The sequence below is a fragment of the Schistocerca nitens genome, chromosome 2 (genome assembly GCF_023898315.1).
Source record: "Schistocerca nitens isolate TAMUIC-IGC-003100 chromosome 2, iqSchNite1.1, whole genome shotgun sequence".
NCBI lineage: Eukaryota > Metazoa > Arthropoda > Insecta > Orthoptera > Acrididae > Schistocerca > Schistocerca nitens.
In genome coordinates this window covers 479,124,079-479,144,617 of record NC_064615.1, presented here as the reverse complement: position 1 = coordinate 479,144,617, position 20,539 = coordinate 479,124,079, and the positions used below count along the sequence as shown (strand labels likewise).

The following is a 20,539-nucleotide window of genomic DNA, read 5'->3' as shown; positions in this document are numbered from 1 at the left end:
GGAATTCGGAAATAATTTTACGTGTCCAGTTATAAAGTACTTCCTGACCGATAACATGCATATTAAGTAAATTGAACTTTTTTACGTTACATCAAAACATTTAAAAAGTTTATTGCACCAACAATATAACCATCTGGAAAGAGTTCTAAGTGTATGAGAAATTAATCAACGAAGTGCTCATTTGTAGAAGTGTCTGTGGTAACGTAGCTGCACGCCAAGAGGTTACTGGCGGATTTTTTTACTTATTCCTAAGATCGATGGACGTAGCAGTCGCAGACTTCATCGAAATTTGCACTCACCCTTCTTGACACAACGCATCGAATTTGTTTCTTAACAATTGTTTCTCAGGATAACCTACGCTGCAATACCCATACAAGCTCTTCAGACTATTTCTGACCACCCTATATACTACGTGGTAAAGGAATTCTGCGGCCGGAGTGGCCGAGCGGTTCTAGGCACTACAGTCTAGAACCGCGCGACCGCTACGATCGCAAGTTCGAATCCTGCCTCGGGCATGGACGTGTGTGATGTCCTGAAGTTAGTTAGGTTTAAGTAGTTCTAAGTTATAGGGGACTGATGACCTCCGATATTAAGTCCCATAGTGCTCAGAGCCATTTGAACCAAAGGAATTCTAACAGCTATCGACGGTACAGTGGAAGGGTAGAAATAAGTAGGAAGAATAATAATAAAAATACTGGATAATGTGGGAAAAGAAGGAAGTTTAGTTTAGCGGCTCGTCAACATCGAGGTCGTGAAAGGTGGAGCACAAGCTCGGTCTGCGTCTAGGACTGGCCGTACCCTTTCAAAGGAACCATTCCGGAATTTTCCTGGAGCGACTTAGCGATATCATGAAAAACCTAAAGCTCTATAGCCGAACGCGGATTTGAACCGTCGTTCTCCCGAATGCAAGTCCACTGCGCCAACCACTGCACCATATCGGTCGGCAATAACGTGAAAAGAGGAAGATACCAAACTACGTAGCAGCTGACCTCGAACAGGCTCGTATAGAGACAGAAATGGTGTCAGGAACCTGCCAATAGCCAGCATACCTTATGATGGTGATAGAGGGCCTCTGTTGAGGCCGTACTTGGGTCATGACCTGTGAGCAAGTGAAGTGGGCGGTGCCAGGGACCTGGCAGACAGACGGTGCCGGCGCCAGGCGGGGGTGGCTGGTGGGGGCGGCGTGGCGCTTTATTATATAAGGCGGCCAGCGGCGCGCCGCCTCACTCTCCGGCAGGCCTCTGGGGGCGTCGCATCGAGACACGCGCAGAGCACCGCCGCCGCCGCCGCCGCCGCCGCCGCCTCCTGAACCGCAGATCGACTCCGCGTCATGGTGAGCCGCGAAGCCACGCGCACCACCTCTCTGAGCCGCACCACTAGCGAGGATCACCGCAGCTTGCTTCTGCAGCATTTAGTGCACTAGCTTCCGTCATGTATTGTAGTGGAGCTGGTTTCGTTTATTTCGAGAACTGGAACAGTGTCAGCGATGCATTATTTGTTTCGTCCCATTTCTCTCTCACATTCTGTAACACTTCTCTCCTAATCTTGTACCCACCCCAAGTCCACTCCAACACCATAAATTCTGTAATTTAACAAACGCAGGGGTAACACAACGGCCTTCGTAATTAATGCACTGATAAACCACTATACGTCGGGTCTTATTAGATTTATTGACTAAGTCCATTCCATTGTGCTAGTGGCAACAAGTTAGACGTTTCATTGATAGTAAAGCGATTAGTATTTTCGTGTATAGTGAAGTAGTAGCCCATCACTTTTTATTTACCGGTGTACTGAAGCACTTATGTTCTTTTCCCGACAGTCGATACCGATTGAAAAGTAGAGCATATTAATGTCATGCTTGGCAGCATTGCAGCGACAATTTTCGGAAGGGAACGTGTGAAATACAAAAGCCAGGACTGCTCTCCCAGTACAGTTTCACCTTCTTTATCACGTAAACATTGAATAAGGGGGAGGAGTTCAAGTCTTCTTCATATGTAGCACATCTTCCTCCTATCATTATACTTCCGTTCCCAAGATTTCATGGACACAATAAATCAAGTACATAGTTCTGTTTTTAAAGAAGTTCATTTAATATCCATGTAAATAGAAATTGGTATAACTCTTGACCATATAGCAGATCACTTGCTAGCAAATGTACCGTGAGTTGTGAAATACATTGTTTCATGTTCTTCAATAGTGTCGGGAATATTTTGGCTTGACTCTTCGGGTAACTCAATAAACCTGTATAACAGCTCACGTGCAAGCAGTTGTCGCCATTTCATGTTGACAGCACGGCCGCGAAGATATAAATATAAATTAATGGACACAAGCACGCGACACATGTCTCGGGAGGAACGGTAAATATTTATAAAGTTAAAAGAGGAGACAGTTTTGATTTCATGTAAATTTTCTCTAGAATAAGAGAACTAAGCTAGTGTAATCTAGGTCTGACACAGTTGTCGCTCCCGTATTGATATTAACGCAGCCAAGTGCAGACTAAATGTACTAAAAAAAAATTACTGTCTTCACACGGGTATAATATAACGATCTACCACTAAGGCACGTAGCCGACCAAGACACTGCACTTAACAGCGACGGCAGTAGTGCGGGAACTGTAATTCCGTTCTCTGGAAAGGCACTCCTGTTGAAGTGCTAGAGGATAAAAGAACACGACGATCAACTTAAAAAGAAATGTGTCAAGAAGGGTGAGTGCAAATTTCGAGCAAGTCTGCGACTGCTATGTCCATCGATCTTAGGGCTAAGTCATAAAATCCGCCAGTAGCCTCTTGGCGTGCAGCTGCGTTACCACTGACACTTCTACAAATGAGCACTTCGTTGATTAATTTCACATACACTTAGAACTCTTTCAGGGATGGTTATATTGTTGTTGCAATAAACTTTATAAATGCTTTGACTTAACGTAGAAAAGTTCCATTTTACTTAATATGCATGTCAGCGGTCAGGAAGTACTTTGTAACTGGACACGTAAAATTATTTCCGAATTCCAGCTTTTCTTTTAAAACTGGAGATTTTTGTGCCGTTTTCATTTAGTTTGATGCGCCTTTATGCAATGTAGTACTGTGAGTGCTATAACATCGTGAGCATAGTTGCTTTTCGGGGGCAATCGAAACTGCTGCCGACAAATGCGCTGCCTCTTCCTTTAGATCTATGCAACCACCTGTTCCTGCATGTTGCGGAATGTTCAGCTTCTCTGAAACACTTTAACATGTGTTTCGTGATAGCTGTTCGTGCTGCACATTGTTAACGGATTGTAGAGCTTCAAAAATGTTGAAATGTGTGTGAAATCTTATGGGACTTAACTGCTAAGGTCATAGTCCCTAAGCTTACACACTGCTTAACCTAAATTATCCTAAGGACAAACACACACACCCATGCCCGAGGGAGGACTCGAACCTCCGCTGGGACAGCCGCACAGTCCATGACTGCAGCGCCTTAGACCGACCTACGAGCGGGACAATGCAACATGTCGCTCAGCTCGCAATGTACATGGGTATATCGAAGAGCACCATTTTGAGTTTACCGTACTTCCCTGACTACCAAACTGCCCGGATTTGAACGCAATCGAGAATCTGTGGGACCACCTCGATCGGGCTGTTGGTACCGTGGATCCTCAACCTTGAAACCTAGCGCATACGACCGCTGCAATGGAGTCGGCTTGGCTCCACATCACTATCGGTACCATCCAAAACCTCATCGACTCTCTTCGTGCTCGTCTCGCAGCGGCCTGCGCTGCAAACGGTGATTATTCAGGCTTCTGACAGACGGTCACATTAATGCTACTGGATAGAGTTTTGTCACTCTTAAAAGATATCGAAAACCAAACTTTCCTCTTTTAGGGAAACGTTTCGACGCTACTGCAAGACCCTTACTGAGACCAGCCGTATACACTACTGGCTATTAAAATTCCTACACTAAGAAGAAATGCAGATGATATACGGGTATTCATTGGACAAATATATTATACTAGAACTGACATGTAATTACATTTTCACGCAATTTGGGGGCATAGATCCTGAGAAATCATTACCCATAACAACCACCTCTGACCGTAATAACGGCCTTGATACGCCTGGGCATTGAGTCGGACAGAGCTTGGATGGCGTGTACAGGTACAGTTGCCCATGCAGCTTTAACGCGATACCACAATTCATCAAGAGTAGTGACTGGCGTATTGTGACGAACCAGTTGCTCAGCTACCATTGATTGACCACACGTTTTCAGTTGGTGAGAGATGTGGAGAATGTGCTGGCCAGGGTAGCAATCGAACATTTTCTGCATCCAGAAAGGCCCGTACAGGACCTGCAACATGCGGTCGTGCATTATCCTGCCGAAATGTAGGGTTTTGCAGGGATCGAATGAAGGGTAGAGCCACGGGTCGTAACACGTCTGAAATGTAACGCCCACTGTTCAAAGTGCCGTCAGTGCGAACAAGAGGTGACCAAGACATGTAACCAATGGCACCCCATACCATCACGCCGGGTGATACGCCAGTATGCCGATGACGAATACACGCTTCCAATGTGCGTTCACCGCGATGTCGCCAAACACGGATGCGACCATCATGATGCTGTAAACAGAACCTGGATTCATCCGAAAAAATGACGTTTTGCCATTCGTGCACCCAGGTTCGTCGTTGAGTACACCATCGTAGGCGCTCCTGTCTGTGATGCAGCGTCAAGGGTAACCGCAGCCATGGTCTCCGAGTTGATGATCCACGCTGCTGAAAACGTCGTCGAACTGTTCGTGCAGATGGTTGCTGTCTTGCAAACGTGTCCATCTGTTGATTCAGTGCCCGAGACGTGGCTGCACGATCCGTTACAGCCATGCGGATAAGATGCCTGTCATCTCGACTGCTAGTGATACGAGGCCGTTGGGATCCAGCACGGCGTTCCGAATTACCATCCTGAACCCGCCGATTCCATATTCTGCTAACAGTCATTGGATCTTGACCAACGCGAGCAGCAATATCGCGATACGATAAACCGCAATCGCGATAGGCTACAATCCGACCTTTATCAAAGTCGTAAACGTGATGGTATGCATTTCTCCTCCTTACACGAGGCATCACAACAACGTTTCACCAGGCAACGCCGGTCAATTGCTGTTTGTGTATGAGAAATCGGTTGGAAACGTTCCTCATGTCAGCACGTTGTAGGTGTCGCCACCGGCGCCAATCTTGTGTGAATGCTCTGAGAAGCTAATCATTTGCTTATCGCAGCATATTCTTCCTGTCGGTTAAATTTCGCGTCTGTAGCACGTTATCTTCGTGGTGTAGCAATTTTAATGGCCAGTAGTGTACTTTCAGAGTGTAACAGATGAATGATAAGAGAAATGATCAGTATTCGGGGGTAGTTGGCTTCCAGCCTTACCCCGGCCACCCTAATTTAGGTGTCCCTAGTAACTGGAGGCAAATATGAAGAAAGTCTCTTTAAAACGACTGTGGCTCATTCCCTAAGCGCGTTTGTGTTCCATAGACCTTGTCGTCTAAAGCAGATTAAACCCTACTGTCACCTCGTTCATTCGCAGTCATATATTGGCTTACGAAATTCTTGAATGAGTCGTACTATCGTAACGAAAACGAAGTAAGACTTTTTTTTAAATAGAGAAACTGAGTTTTAATTTTGTGTATCATTTTGTGTATCGTACACCTTTTATACTGTAATATCTTGTGCAGCGGTTCGTAATAAACAGAGGTTTGTGGGTGTCTTCGTGGCAATAAGTCTCTTTTCCCGAGTTAGCAGTCCGACTTTTCCCTCGCGCTTCAAAACTGTTTCCAGAATTTGGGACTGCTATACTAAATACAGCGCCCTTCAAGCCTTTCTTAAAATAAATGCGTTAAATTGTTCTTCGACTGCGAGAGTGCCTTTCTGCGTGTTTATGCTGTTCATTACCGGCTCTGTTGTCACTGCTTTAACGTTTCTTTTCAAGCAAGACCTAGGAGTCAACATAAAAGGAAGCGATTAATCAAAATTCATGGAATCCTTGCTGGAGCTTCGTTCAGTCAGATATAATGTGCTACAAGTTATGTTCAAAATAAATCCGATTTAAGATATTCACCTTGTTGACTATAACTAGGCGACTGGTAACTAGGCGACTGGTGAAAGAGACGACGCCAGTGGCATCCCATTACGCAGTTGCACAACAACGAAAAAGCTTTTGCGATAACATGATACGTCCGCGAGAAAAGCATTAACTTTCTGTCACATATAGATGATGGAGGTGTGAAAAAACGATTCGTGTTCTACAGCAATACTAATACGGCACTAAAATTATACGCATTTTTGATGCCACCCAGAACTGCGATAATCCTGAACCTCCAATCGACCATGAAAATGTTAGACACAGAGCACAAGCTTGGAATGGACAGTCATGCCGCGGTCTATTAGAAGGAACAATTCCAATGTTCTCTTCAAATGATTAACAGATGTAAAATTTAAATTTGGATGAGCGGTAAAGATTCCTAATCATTTCCAACTACGAGCGAGTGTCTTAACAACTTACAACGTAAATCTAAAGCAGTGTTTCATTATATAGCACTGGTCTGCAGGCATCCTATCAGAAGTGACATAGATTAATCAACAACTGAACGACCCTGCATCTCAATACAGTTTGTACACGGCACTAAATGTACGGGAATTTTGTTCAGGAAAGAAATAACTTCGTGGGACCAACGGCTACACTCACTTGATTTTTCTGGCAATTTTGTATTCTGTACACAAAGATCAAACAATTTTAGGAAGAAAGTTATTTTGATGACACTGAAGATATAAGATACTAAGACAACGATAGTTCTGTAGCTGGTAACAGGAGAAAGGGTTTCAAAGCCTGAAGGTTGAAATAAGAACTGGTATCTATTTAGACCTGTAGGTATCAGTTGACGTCTTTTTGGCGATGACCTCAGCGTTATTGGGTAGTGAGGTATGCACCTCATACGTTGACAGTGAGTTTACGAACTTGATTGTCGGGCCTCTATCTGCGTATTTGCAATATCCTGCGACTGAGAATCAAGTCTTACGGACTCAAAGCGGCGCTATCCCATGTGCTCACTCGTACCTGGGTTTGTGGCCGAGGAGGCCGCTGTCAGCCGCCCGTCACGGCCAGGGGCCAGTAAGCTGGCTACTGACCACCGGCCCCTCTTCCCACCGGCCCTTTCCCGTGTCCGCTTTCCGGATGGCTGCTGTGCAGATCCGCGAAATGGTGGCGCCGGTTAAATAGAGCGTAGCTTTGCTGACGGACGTGCACTTAAGCCGCTAACGAGCGCAGCTGGAGCCAGTGACCGTGAAGTACACAGCTGTGTCTCATACCTTTAGGATGACAATTAAACAAGCTTTTTTGTCTGGTTTGCTGCAAGGTCACAACGATTACCCCTCCTTTGCCAAACTCTTAATTTTAGAGTAGCATCAACACCGAACGTTCTCATCTATTTGATGTACATGCTTCCCTCTGACATCTTTCTGCAACAGCACATCACATAAGCTTCGATTCTCTTCTTCTCCGGTTTTTCCAAGTCGATCATTCCCTTACATACGAGGGCAGTTCAATAAGTAATGCAACACATTTTTTTTCTCGGCCAATTTTGGTTGAAAAAACCGGAAATTTCTTGTGGAATATTTTCAAACATTCCCGCTTCGTCTCGTATAGTTTCATTGACTTCCGACAGGTGGCAGCGCTGTACGGAGCTGTTAAAATGGCGTCTGTAACGGATGTGCGTTGCAAACAACGGGCAGTGATCGAGTTTCTTTTGGCGGAAAACCAGGGCATCTCAGATATTCATAGGCGCTTGCAGAATGTCTACGGTGATCTGGAAGTGGACAAAAGCACGCTGAGTCGTTGAGCAAAGCGTGTGTCAACATCACCGCAAGGTCAAGCAAGACTGTCGGATCTCCCGCGTGCGGGCCGGCCGTGCACAGCTCTGACTCCTGCAATGGCGGAGCGTGTGAACACACTCGTTCGAGATGATCGACGGATCACCATCAAACAACTCAGTGCTCAACTTGACATCTCTGTTGGTAGTGCTGTCACAATTGTTCACCAGTTGGGATATTCAAAGGTTTGTTCCCGCTGGGTCCCTCGTTGTCTAACCGAACACCATAAAGAGCAAAGGAGAACCATCTGTGCGGAATTGCTTGCTCGTCATGTGGCTGAGGGTGACAATTTCTTGTCAAAGATTGTTACAGGCGATGAAACATGGGTTCATCACTTCGAACCCGAAACAAAACGGCAATCAATGGAGTGGCGCCACACCCACTCCCCTACCAAGAAAAAGTTTAAAGCCATACCCTCAGCCGGTAAAGTCATGGTTACAGTCTTCTGGGACGCTGAAGGAGTTATTCTGTTCGATGTCCTTCCCCATGGTCAAACGATCAACTCTGAAGTGTATTGTGCTACTCTTCAGAAATTGAAGAAACGTCTTCAGCGTGTTCGTAGGCACAAAAATCTGAACGAACTTCTCCTTCTTCATGACAACGCAAGACCTCACACAAGCCTTCGCACCCGAGAGGAGCTCACAAAACTTCAGTGGACTATTCTTCCTCATGCACCCTACAGCCCCGATGTCGCACCGTCGGATTTCCATATGTTTGGCCCAATGAAGGACGCAATCCGTGGGAGGCACTACGCGGATGATGAAGAAGTTATTGATGCAGTACGACGTTGGCTCCGACATCGACCAGTGGAATGGTACCGTGCAGGCATACAGGCCCTCATTTCAAGGTGGCGTAAGGCCGTAGCATTGAATGGAGATTACGTTGAAAGATAGTGTTGTGTAGCTAAAAGATTGGGGAATAACCTGGTGTGACAAACTGACTATTGGCTTCTGTCTCGGGTTCTTCGGCCGACGTTCATCTAATGATTTTTCTGACGTTTCGCCAGCACGAGTGGCTGGCATTGTCAAAGCTTCACCCTCCATTGCCGGTGGTGCACTGCCAGTGCACCACCGGCAATGGAGGGTGAAGCTTTGACAATGCCAGCCACTCGTGCTGGCGAAACGTCAGAAAAATCATTAGATGAACGTCGGCCGAAGAACCCGAGACAGAAGCCAATAGGCAGTTTGTCAACAAGTGGCCACGAAAGCCTCAACAATTTTGTATAACCTGGTGTATTTCAATGCTGAATAAAACAACCCCTGTTTCAGAAAAAAAATGTGTTGCATTACTTATTGAACTGCCCTCGTACAATGCTGTGCAGAAGACATATATTCTTATAAATTCCTTTCTCACACTGTGAATAACGTTCGGTACGAGTAGACTTTTTCGGGAGAGAAATACTCGTTTCGCTTGCATCTTACGTTCTCCTTGTTTCTTCCAAGAAGTGTTATTTTTCTCGCATTGTATCAGAATTCCTTCACTTTGACTACTCCTTGATTCCCAACTTTGGTGCTAAGTTTGTTACTAATCTCATTTCTGCTCTTCTTATTACGCCCGTCTTTCTATACTTCGGTCTCAATCCAGTTTCTGTACTCACTTGTCACTTCATTCCACCTTAACAGATCCTATAATCCTTACTCAGCTTCACACAAGATAGCAGTGCCACTGGTGAATATTATTTTTGAGACAGATGGTAGATGATTCTAAAGTGAGTACTATAAGATAAGAAATTAATGGCAGGAAATGAACAATTAGTTTTACTGACATAAACCACGTAAAACCATATGGTAACAATTTACGCTCATAGCACCCGCTCAAGGCGGCACAAATGAGGTTACCGTTGCAGAATCCCAGCCCAAAACTCGACATAGAATCGTTACTGGTGAGCGTGGCTTAGGGGAATTTTTCAGTCCTGATATGACTATTGTGGCCATTGTAAAGATCATCACGGTAGAAACAAGCATCATCCGCGAAAGACATATGTTGCAGGAAGTTCTTCGTTTCGTGATTACGCTATATAATCTGTTGCTGGAAATTAACCTTCGCTCCAAGATAAATTGGCCCTATTGCTTGTAGACGTTGTTTATGAAAAGAGTGTAATTACCGCGGCACCACACACTTCATACAGTCTTGGAAGCGTGCATTGCACAAACAAGTTAACGGGTGTTCTTTGACGAGTTTTCTGATACGCGATCCAGTATTGTCTCCTCACACTCTGCTGTACGAATAGTTCCTTGTCAAGAAACTTGCCTAGCTCTACGTCGTTTGAGCAATCCAGTTACCCGTAAGTTTCTATTTCACGGCGATACATTCCTTCCAAGGATGATAACGCCTACACCGAAACCTTCGCTGAGCTACACACACATTAAGTTTTGCTGCATCATGCATTAATTGCATGTATACAATTTCCTATAAAGACTAACGCATCATTTTCTTCAACCAGACATGAACAGTGAATACTGGTAGCGTTGTAGACTCCACTGTGGGCGCATCTCAGACGGTAGAGTATCATTCTTCAAGGTAGCGCCGCGGAAGTTAGTGCGAAAGGCAGTTAGTTGCTTATGAGGAAACAGTTTACAAGCAGGTACCTCCTACGTATTACTCATTAAAGATCTCATACCTATTTTAGTAGTGAATACTTCTGACCATTTGTTCCAAATCTCAAACTACAGTGTTCAGAATCCACTACCACCTTCCTAGCGACGATGTGCAGGTGCTGCCACAGACCACACACTATAAGGAAAGGGCACTGCTTTTGACCAGCGACAAACAGTTGTATTCCACCACGTAAAATGAAAAAAAATTGAGGGTAAAATTTTAAAAAAATCATAAAGTATCAGGAAAAATAATACGTTTATCTGAGAAGGACAATAGAATATAGAGATTATCTTTAAAAGATCAACCAGAGAAATGGACTAAATATAAAGAGTGACGTTCTTATAAGAATTAATTCTGCTAAAATGGCAGCAACATTGTGAGAGAAATTAAAAAATAGAGTCCATCGTGAAACAATACGCTTATTTATTGGTAAAGGAGGATAGACCGATAGTGTTGCCGACAGAAAAACCATTTACAAGCGAGAATATACAGAAAGAGATGTCTTCAGCTTGCTAAAAGCTACGTTAAAGAACAGAAATCCATGGGGACGATGACCACGTTAATTCGCGTCAGCTTCGTTTGTTCTGGTCTTTCTCCTTGTCTAACATACTTTCGTTCTCACATTTTACAACTTCTTCAGTCTTCTGTCCATGATGACTTTGTTCTGCGTCTAGTTCTGTCCTAGAAACCAGTGGAAGCCTGATTTTTTACTTAAAATCATCCTGTTGAATATCTCTGATTCCTGTACTCCCATTTTTCCACATCCCGTTGTAACTCTCGGATCCAACGTACTTTGGTTCTTTTGTTTAGAGAGAACTGTATTATTTACTTCGTTAATCTCCCCTGGTCCATTCTTTGGATGTGTCCGAAGAACACGCTCTTTCTTTTCCCGATGATGTCCAGAAGTCACTGTGTCTTGGTATACGGTTCTTGGTTCGGTAGTCTTATAAATTGTCCGTCATCTGTTCTTCGAGGCCCAAAAATTCTCCTGAGGATCTTTCGTTCCACCAGTTCTGGTCTCTTAAGCCTTTCGTTCTTACTAGGACAACAGTTTCTGCTGCGTATAAGGTTTCAGTGCGGATCACTCTCTGGTAATGAGTCAGTTTTGCATTGATCGCAATATTCTTATTGTAGATGTTCACAGTTAGTTTGTATGTCGAATTCATTTTGTTTATTCGTGCTCTTATTGCTTAATTTTGTGTCAAAACGCTTTCTTTCCATCGTTCTAGGTATTTAAATCTCCCCACCTCACGAATTTTCCCTCCTTTTATTGTCATCCATGTAGGAGCTGTTTGTAATTTACTGTGTCTTTTAGATGGAGATCTGGAGTAGGACTGCTTCCGCCGCTTGTCTTTGTAGTTGTGTGGTCTGCTTAACCACCTCTTCTAATGATTTCGACAATATCACAATATCGTCTGCGAATGTTAGACAATCTACCCGTGTTCCTTTTCTCTTGCACCCCAGTCGTATTCCATCAACTCCTCCTATTTCTCGTCGCCACTCACTGATCATCTTATCAAATGTACAGTTAAACAGCAATGGGGAGAGTCCACCTCCCTGTCTGATTCCAGTTTTAATCTCGAGGGTCTCTGAAGTCTTTCCTCTGAAGTCGAGCTTGGATGTCGTGTAGCTTAAAGTCTGTTTAATCAGTTCACTGGATTTTTTATCCAACCTCATCTCCTATAAAATTTCAATCAGTGCTAGTCTGACTGATGAACCATACGTTTTCTACAAGCCTGCGATTGAAAGTACGAAATTATTGCTCCTCCGCTTTTGACGCGTGATTACCAGTTACAGATTCAAAACTTGTTCTGTACATGATCTTCCCTTTCTGAAGCATCCTTGGTACTTACTAATTTGTGGATTTAGTTGCTTTTACACTCTGAATTTTTTCCAATTAAATTTTTGACGAAGATTGCAACGTAAACATGTGACCGCTGTTTCTCTCTGCCGCTGCTGTTTCTTCATGATTTACGTACGTAAGTTTTCGTAACGATGTCCAGAGTCCTTTTAAATGGATCAAATGTGATACAAGCCTCTGAAACACGCTTCAGTTGAGGACACACCAGTAACTTGAGTTTTTAGAAAGTTCACAAGTCGCACGCTCTACTTACGGCAGGATGCACACGAGAGTGAAATGCACTATGTGTGACACTCCACAGTACAGTAGTACTAAAACTTCACGCTAACAAACCAATGTTGCAGTCATTTGTCAATCAGCAGTACTTTTTTGGCAAACAAGAACATAGCACAGAATTTTCATTACTGTATCTGAGCTCCCATCTTACGTTGCCCAGTTGTGTTATAAAAACACACCAACAGACCTCAATGTTACTCTATTACAATATTCTTCAATATCATCGTAAATTCAATTAACTCATTATTTCTGTGCTGTTTCCTCCCACGAGTATACTGCTTTCATTCCTGCAGACTTGCTAAAGTTTAATTTGTGTGATTTATAGTAGGTCTACAGTGCATTAACTAATCTTCCCTAATAAATGTAACTAACGTTGGCGCCTTTATACCCTTTGCTCCATATGCAAGGAGTCTTTGGGATCTGGGCTGCGGGTTGGTGCATCGTGGCTCTCTTGCTGTTTAGATTAGGCCAGCTGGTGTTCCTGTTGCCTGTGTAGCGCACTGGCCTCTCCGACGCCCATTTTGTTTCTGTTGCAGTATGATAGCAACCTCAGCGAGTCGGTAGCGCGCTTTGGCAGACTGTAGTCGCGTTTTCTTCCGCCCCTATCGACGTTTCCAGTCGTGGTCCCCGCAGCGAGAAGTCCAGGCCGGTAGCATGTACCAGAATATGCTGGCTAAGGAAGGGGTAAGGCATCTCTCCTTATACTTGAGCGCTCGTCTCATTAATACGTCCATAATGTACGCTTCTCTTTGATCCCCTAACATTCCCGAATCTAACTGTCGTACTGAAATAACAACAGCAATTATTCACTTACCTGTAAGAAGATTGTCCTAAAATGTTTTGTTATGAAAACTTTCAATTTCTTTATGGAACATCTACACTGTTGGTCATTAAAATTGCAACACCAGGAAGGATAGCGATTAAGGAAATTTTACTTATTGTGTACTCGCAGTATAGTAGAAAGAATACAACATTACCTTTGTAGGTAGGGTGTACAGGCTGCGAAATTTAGTGCACAGAGCTTCCACCTCTCAAGGCAGTAACTGCTCTACCTCGGCTGGGCATCCAGTCGTATTTCAACTTTGATGGCAGGTGGGGGTACGTCATTCCATGCTCTTTCGACTCTATGCCAGGGTTCATCAATCGTAATGGCGTAATAGTAATCGTGGCATGCCTGTCTCGGTAATTCTTGAACACATATTTTCAACGGTAGAGAGATCTGAAAACGCGCTGGCTAGGGCAGTAGTTGAACACCCTCGATACAGGAGTAGTCCTGCACTACGCGGGCAACGTGCGAACTTGCGTTATATTGCTGAAATATGACATCAGGAAGCCACAGAGTACAGAGCACAGTAATTGATTTTAACTCATTAGAAATATACCGCTGTTGACAAAATTACTGACCATGTGACCCAGAGATGACCGTGTGACGTACCCAGTTACACCACATGCCAACATGCCAGTTGTCCGGCCCGTATGATGGCGGCAAATGCAGTCTTGTAACGTAGTTTCCCTCGGAGTCGCCACACACGGAAACATTTATCGTGATGCTGTTCAGAGAGAACCGGGACTCGTCTGAAAAGACGACGTGGTGACACTCCTGGGCCAATTGTTGTCCTCCAGAGCAGCACAGTCTGTGCGCCTCCTCTTGCTGTTGCGTCAAGGGGAACCCAACAATGGTCGCCGTGTTGACAGTCCGCGGTGCTTCTGAGGTCACCGCACTGTGGATACGTGTCTAGGTGCAAGGAAGTTATCTCCTGTCTCAAGGTGCAGGACGTGACTGTACGATCATTCACGTCCGAGCGAACAACATGTATGTCCTCTCAGGCGCTAGTCAAGTGAGGCGGTTGAGACCCTGTATGTCGTTGAGCATGACCCTCTTGAACCCATCGATTCCACATTCGCATTACAGAAGTGGGATCCTGACCGACATGATATGCAGTAATGCTGAAATATATACGCAGTCTCGATAGGCCATTATCCGGCTGCCCTCGAATTCCGGCATGTGCTGGTAGACGTTTCTCGTTGTTACAGGAGGCATAACACTATCCTCTCACAAACAACCAACATTGAAATGCGATTCATGAACGAGAAAAAGCCGCTGCATACTCTTTGTTTAAGGTCTGAGTGGAGATGGCGTTGCTTCTACTACTTCGTTCGACAGCACTGAAATGCTAATGATTTACATATCGAAGCATGTAGGATACTTCATGCCACTTTGAAGTTTGTTACTTGCCGCCCTCACGGTGTTGCAATTTTAACGGCCAGCACTTAGTTACTCCTTTGCTTAAGAAGAATAAATACAAGACTAAGCTAGCTGTTTTACTTTCGATACCAAGAAACATTAGGAAATTCAGCATTTATATTGCCCAGATCAGGATGAAAGTCCTTTGAAACCTTTTATTTTATATGGAGGTTTACATTCCGATTTATTGAGGAAAGCGGCAAAACAGTTTTCTTTCAACAAACGCGTGTATATCAATGAGCGTGGTGCCCGTGTGTACAATGGGGAAGGCGGAAGATCCATCTGAGTTTGACAGAGGGCAGAGTGTGAGGCTCGGCACGGCATCTGAGAAACTGCACCACTTGTCGGGTGTTCGAGGAGTGCTGTGGTGAGTGTCTTCAACACGTGGCGGAACAAAGGTGAAACCATGTCTAAACGTCATGGGTTTGGGCAGCCACCCCTCATTACAGATGTCGGACGTCGTAAGTTGGGCAGGCAAGTACAACAGGACAGTCAGCGGCGAACTGTGGCGGAACTAACATCAGACTTTAATGCTGGACAGAGTACAAGTGTGTCTGAACAAACAATGCACCGAACTCTCCTAACGATGGACCTCCGCAGCCGACGACCCATGCGTATGCCAATGTTAACCCCACGACATCAGCAACTGCGACTGAAATAGGCACACATCCACCGGGACTGGACGTTGGCGCAGTGGCAGTGTTGCATGGTCTGATGAATCCTGATATCTTCTTCATCGTGCCGATGGGAGGGCGCAAATCCGTCGTCTTCCAAGGGAACATCTCCTTGAAACTTCTACTGCGGCACGGAGACAAGTTGCCCGCGGCTCCATTATGCTCTGGGGAATATTCACGTGGGCATCCACGGATCCAGTGAAGCTCGTGCAAGGAACCAAGACGGCCAAGGAGTATCGTACACTCGTTGCCGACCACGTACACCTCTTCATGACGATTATGTGGCAGTTTTTAACAAGATAATGCGGCATGTCACAATGCCAAGAGTGTGATGGAGTGGTTCAAGGAACACAGTGACGAGTTCCAATTGATGTGCTGCCCCCCACCCCCCACCCCCAATTCACTAGATCTGAAACCGATCGAACACATGTGTGATGTGATTTGAACGTGGCGTCAGAGCTCATCACCCCCTGTCCAGAATTTACGGGAGTTAGGTGACTTGTGTGAGTTCCTGTTGCGCCAACTCGCTACAGCGACCTACCACTGCCTCATTGCTTCCACGCCACGACGCGTCTTCGCTGTTATCAGTGCCAACAGCGGACATACCGGCTATTAGTTAGCTGGTCATAATGTTCTGGCTGATTAGTGTAATTCACAGTTTAATAATTAAGAAGAGATTTTTTGGTGCGTTTGTCGCTTATCTGAAACTATTTCCATAACACGTAGTTTTCGAAACTTGGACGGTAAATGTGGTACAACTGGACCTATTGAATTAGTGAACAACTAATTGCATTAGGCAATATTCCAAGGAAAAGCTACACTGCGCTAAGTATAGATGTGAAAAAAAACGTAAAGCTCAGCTGCTTTTTAGACTTCCGTCAACTTCTTAGACATGTTGACAGTGTAGTGAAAAATTGTTGCACAGATGTGTCGCTCCGCGAAACTACTTTTTACTGCATTTTCTCCGCCGTAAATGCACATGTATACCTTACCAAATAAAACATAGCAATATAATGTGTGGAAATGTTGGTAATTTCTAATAATCATGGCGAAAATAGAATGAATAATATGAAAATACGTGTAATGAGGCTTTCAGTATAATGCGGACAGACGTACAAAAACTAGTAGCACATATGATAACGACTCTGCTATGTTGGTACAACCAAAAGACAATATACAGAGTGGTCCATTGATAGTGACCGGGCTAAATATCTTACGAAATAAGCATCAAACAAAAAAACTACAAAGAACCAAAGTCGTCTAGCTTGAAGGGGGAAACCAGATGGCGCTATGGTCGGCCCGCTAGATGGCGCTGCCATAAGTCAAACTGATATCAGCTGTTTTTTTAAATACGAACCCCCATTTTTTATTACATATTCGTGTAGTACGTAAAGAAATATGAATGTTTTAGTTGGACTACTTTTTTCGCTTTGTAATAGATGGCGCTTTAATAGTCACAAACGTACAAGTACGTGCTATCACGTAACATTCCACCAGTGCGGACGGTACTTGTTTCGTGATACATTACCCATGTTAAAATGGACCGTTTACCAATTGCGGAAAAGGTCGATATCGTGTCGATGTATGGCTGTTGTGATCAAAATGCCCAACGGGCATGTGCTATGTATGCTGCTCGGTATCCTGGACGACATCATCCAAGTGTCCGGACCGTTCGCCGGATAGTTACGTTATTTAAGGAAACAGGAAGTGTTCGGTCACATGTTGAAAGTCAACCACGACCTGCAACAAATGATTATGCCCAAGTAGGTGTTTTAGCTGCTGTCGCGGCTAATCCGCACATCAGTAGCAGACAAATTGCACGAGAATCGGGAATCTCAAAAACGTCGGTGTTGAGAAAGCCACATCAACACCGATTGCACTCGTGCCATATTTCTATGCACCATTAAATGCATGACGACGACTTTGAACGTCGTGTACAGTTCTGTCACTGGGCACAAGGTAAATTACGGGACGATAACAGATTTTTTTGCACGCGTTCTGTTTAGCGACGACGCGTTATTCACAACAGCGGTAACGTAAACCGGCGTAATATGCACTATTGGGCAACGGAAAATCCACGATGGCTGCGACAAGTGGAACATCAGCGACCTTGGCGGGTTAATGTATGGTGCGGCATTATGGGACGAAGGATAATTGGTCCCCATTTTATCGATGGCAATTTAAATGGTGCTATGTATGCTGATTTCCTACGTAATGATCTACCGATGTTACTACAAGATGTTTCAATGCATGAGAGAATGGCGATGTACTTCCAACATGATGGATGTGCGGCACATAGGTCGCGTGCGGTTGAAGCGGCATTGAATAGCATATTTCGTGACAGGTGGATTGGTCCGCACGTTCACCGGATCTGACGTCCCCGGGTTTCTTTCTGCGGGGAAAGTTGAAGGATATTTGCCATCGTGATCCACCGACAACGCCTGACAACATGCGTTAGCGCATTGTCAATGCATGTGCGAACATTACGGAAGGCGAACTACTCGCTGTTGAGAGGAATGTCATTGCACGTATTGCCAAATGCATTGAGGTTGACGGACATCATTTTGAGCATTTATTGCATTAATGTGATATTTACAGGTAATCACGCTGTAACAGCATGCGTTCTCAGAAATGATAACTTCACAAAGGTACATGTATCACAATTGAACAACCGAAATAAAATGTTCAAACGTACCTACGTTCTGTATTTTAATTTAAAAAAGCTACCTGTTACCAACTGTACTTCTAAAATTGTGAGCCATATGTTTGTGACTATTACAGTGCCATCTATCACAAAGTGAAAAAAGTAGTCCAACTAAAACATTGATATTCTTTACGTACTACACGAATACGTAATAAAAATGGGGGTTCCTATCTAATAAAAAAAACACGCAGTTTATACCCGTTTGACCTATGGCAGCGCCATCTAGCGGGCCAACCATTGCGCCATCTGGTTTCCCCCTTCAAGCTAGACAAGTTTCGTTCTTTGTAGTTTTTCCGTTTGACGCTTATTTCGTGAGATATTTGGCCCGGTCACGATCAATGGACCACCCTGTATATTGCACAACGAATAATCCTTCATATTATGCTGTGACATTTGCGTTTTGAAAGCGCTTAAGCCAAGAATTTCTAGGATTGTTTGGCAAATATGTGCTCACATCCACGTCAGAGATCGTTAAACAGAGTTAATGTGATTCAAAAGATGGTAACAGAAGAAATTTGTATTAACCGGAACCCTACTGGGCAGTTAACGAAACGATGATCCGTCAGTGTGCGCCGGCGCAGGATTTTATCATCTCCGCTCCTCTCGTTTCCATGACTATTGACAGCGATACAAATAAAACGCCTCACTGGACAAGCACTAATCACTCTCTTACGCGGTAAACCACCAGATCTCAGACGCCATCTATTTGTTGAAAGTACATAACAGGAAAAAGCAGCTTATGTTCCCTCCCTGTATGGGCGGACGCTAACGATGCACCCGGATCGTTGCCCGGAGGTATATATTGGTAGACGTGCGTGAATAATACTCGCGGGTGTAGATCCCTCTAGTCATAGGTTAATGTTCGAGTTAGTTGCGATAATATGAATGTTACTCGTCGTCAATGAAGCTTCAGTATTTCTGCTATCGTCCTTGGCAAACGAAAGATTCAAAGAAATGCTGGGTGATCGTGTGTACCTATTCGTCTGTCTTGAGCAGTTAATTGGAGACCGGTATCTGTACAACGTGTTTCACTGCAAGACTCCCTAACCGTGTCAGCCTGCATCTCTGGAAAAACCAATGATATGGGAATAATGTTATGATACTAATAGACATTATTACGGATAGTCCTACAGCATACTATTCCATTTACACTGTTCACTTCACTAATAATTTGCGGTGACAAGGTATCGGTCGACTGCCTAGTAATTTGTTCGATTCCTTATAGTGAAATTATTTTCCTTACTACAATTAGGTAAAATTACTACAATTAGGTAAAAGTGGAAAAATCGTAATGTGCAGGTTAAGACAAGTGGCTTCTGCTTTATTGTCTAAGGTTAATTTCCAAAATTCTTTCGTAATTCCTCTGGAGTCATAGTATAAGACAGACACTGCTCTTGTGTCATTGGCATCCGTAGCAGGATTCAGTTGCAATAATATTTTTCAGGTTATGAGGTCTGTCATGAATGACTGCTGCATTAAGGTTACTATTGCAAACTGCAATTCAGCAGTATAATTACGGATAATAATAACGTTGCGTATATTTTAATTCCATCCTAAAGGAGCGGGTCTTGAGAGTTTTTAGCGTCGGCTTTTGTCGTGGTGTAGGGTCGTCCGGGGGCATCACAGATAAGTGATAATGGGAATCTAATTTTCCGAAACCGGTCTGGAAATCAAGTTCAGAAGAAAAACAATGCACCTGTTTGGCTGCTGTTTTTCCCCTACAAAATAAAGAAAGATCAAGTTCCGAGTTGAGTGAACCATCCACATCGCGAAGTTTGGAGACACAGCGCTGATCCATTCTCGTGCTCATATCCCAGACTTTAACATTTATGGTCCTCTGAGTGACGCGCTGAGCTCTCAGAAAACCAAGATATGGGAATTATATAACGGCTTCTAAGCTGCAGAGTTGGATGGAGATAGTTCGGCTAAGCCTGGCACTCTTCAGAGGTAACATCGTCCTCTGGGAGGGAGTGTCTGTTTGTCGGTGGCCCAGCCCTCGTACTCCTTGCCGCACTAAAGCCTTTTCTGGTATTCACAAGTCGACTGTAAGGTTGGCAATATCAGTAATAACATATACATTTTGCGAATAGTTCCTACATCACTGTCATCTCGGACATTATGACATGTAGAGCCTTTTTAAACTCAGAAGCCACTTCCGGGACATTGGTGTTCCTGAATGAGATTTTCACTCTGCAGCGGAGTGTGCGCTGATATGAAACTTCCTGGCAGATTAAAACTGTGTGCCGGACCGAGACTCGAACATCCCCCAGGCTGGGGCTAAGCCATGTCTCCGCA

At 44.3% G+C, this 20,539-nt stretch overlaps 1 protein-coding gene across 2 annotated transcripts in view; it reads left to right on the top strand.

The window, feature by feature from the left end:
• The first annotated feature begins 1,233 nt into the window (after positions 1-1,233).
• The window catches only part of LOC126236396 (tubulin alpha-1C chain), a 120,191-nt gene continuing 100,885 nt past the window's right edge, over positions 1,234-20,539 (top strand). Inside the window, exons 1-2 of one of the 2 annotated variants that reach the window (XM_049945683.1) lie at positions 1,234-1,333; positions 13,158-13,305. In XM_049945683.1, the coding sequence (XP_049801640.1) occupies positions 13,276-13,305 (30 nt within the window). In that variant the 5' untranslated portion in view covers positions 1,234-1,333; positions 13,158-13,275. The remainder of the gene's footprint in view (positions 1,334-13,157; positions 13,306-20,539) is intronic. The other variant, XM_049945684.1, reaches the window with a different exon arrangement.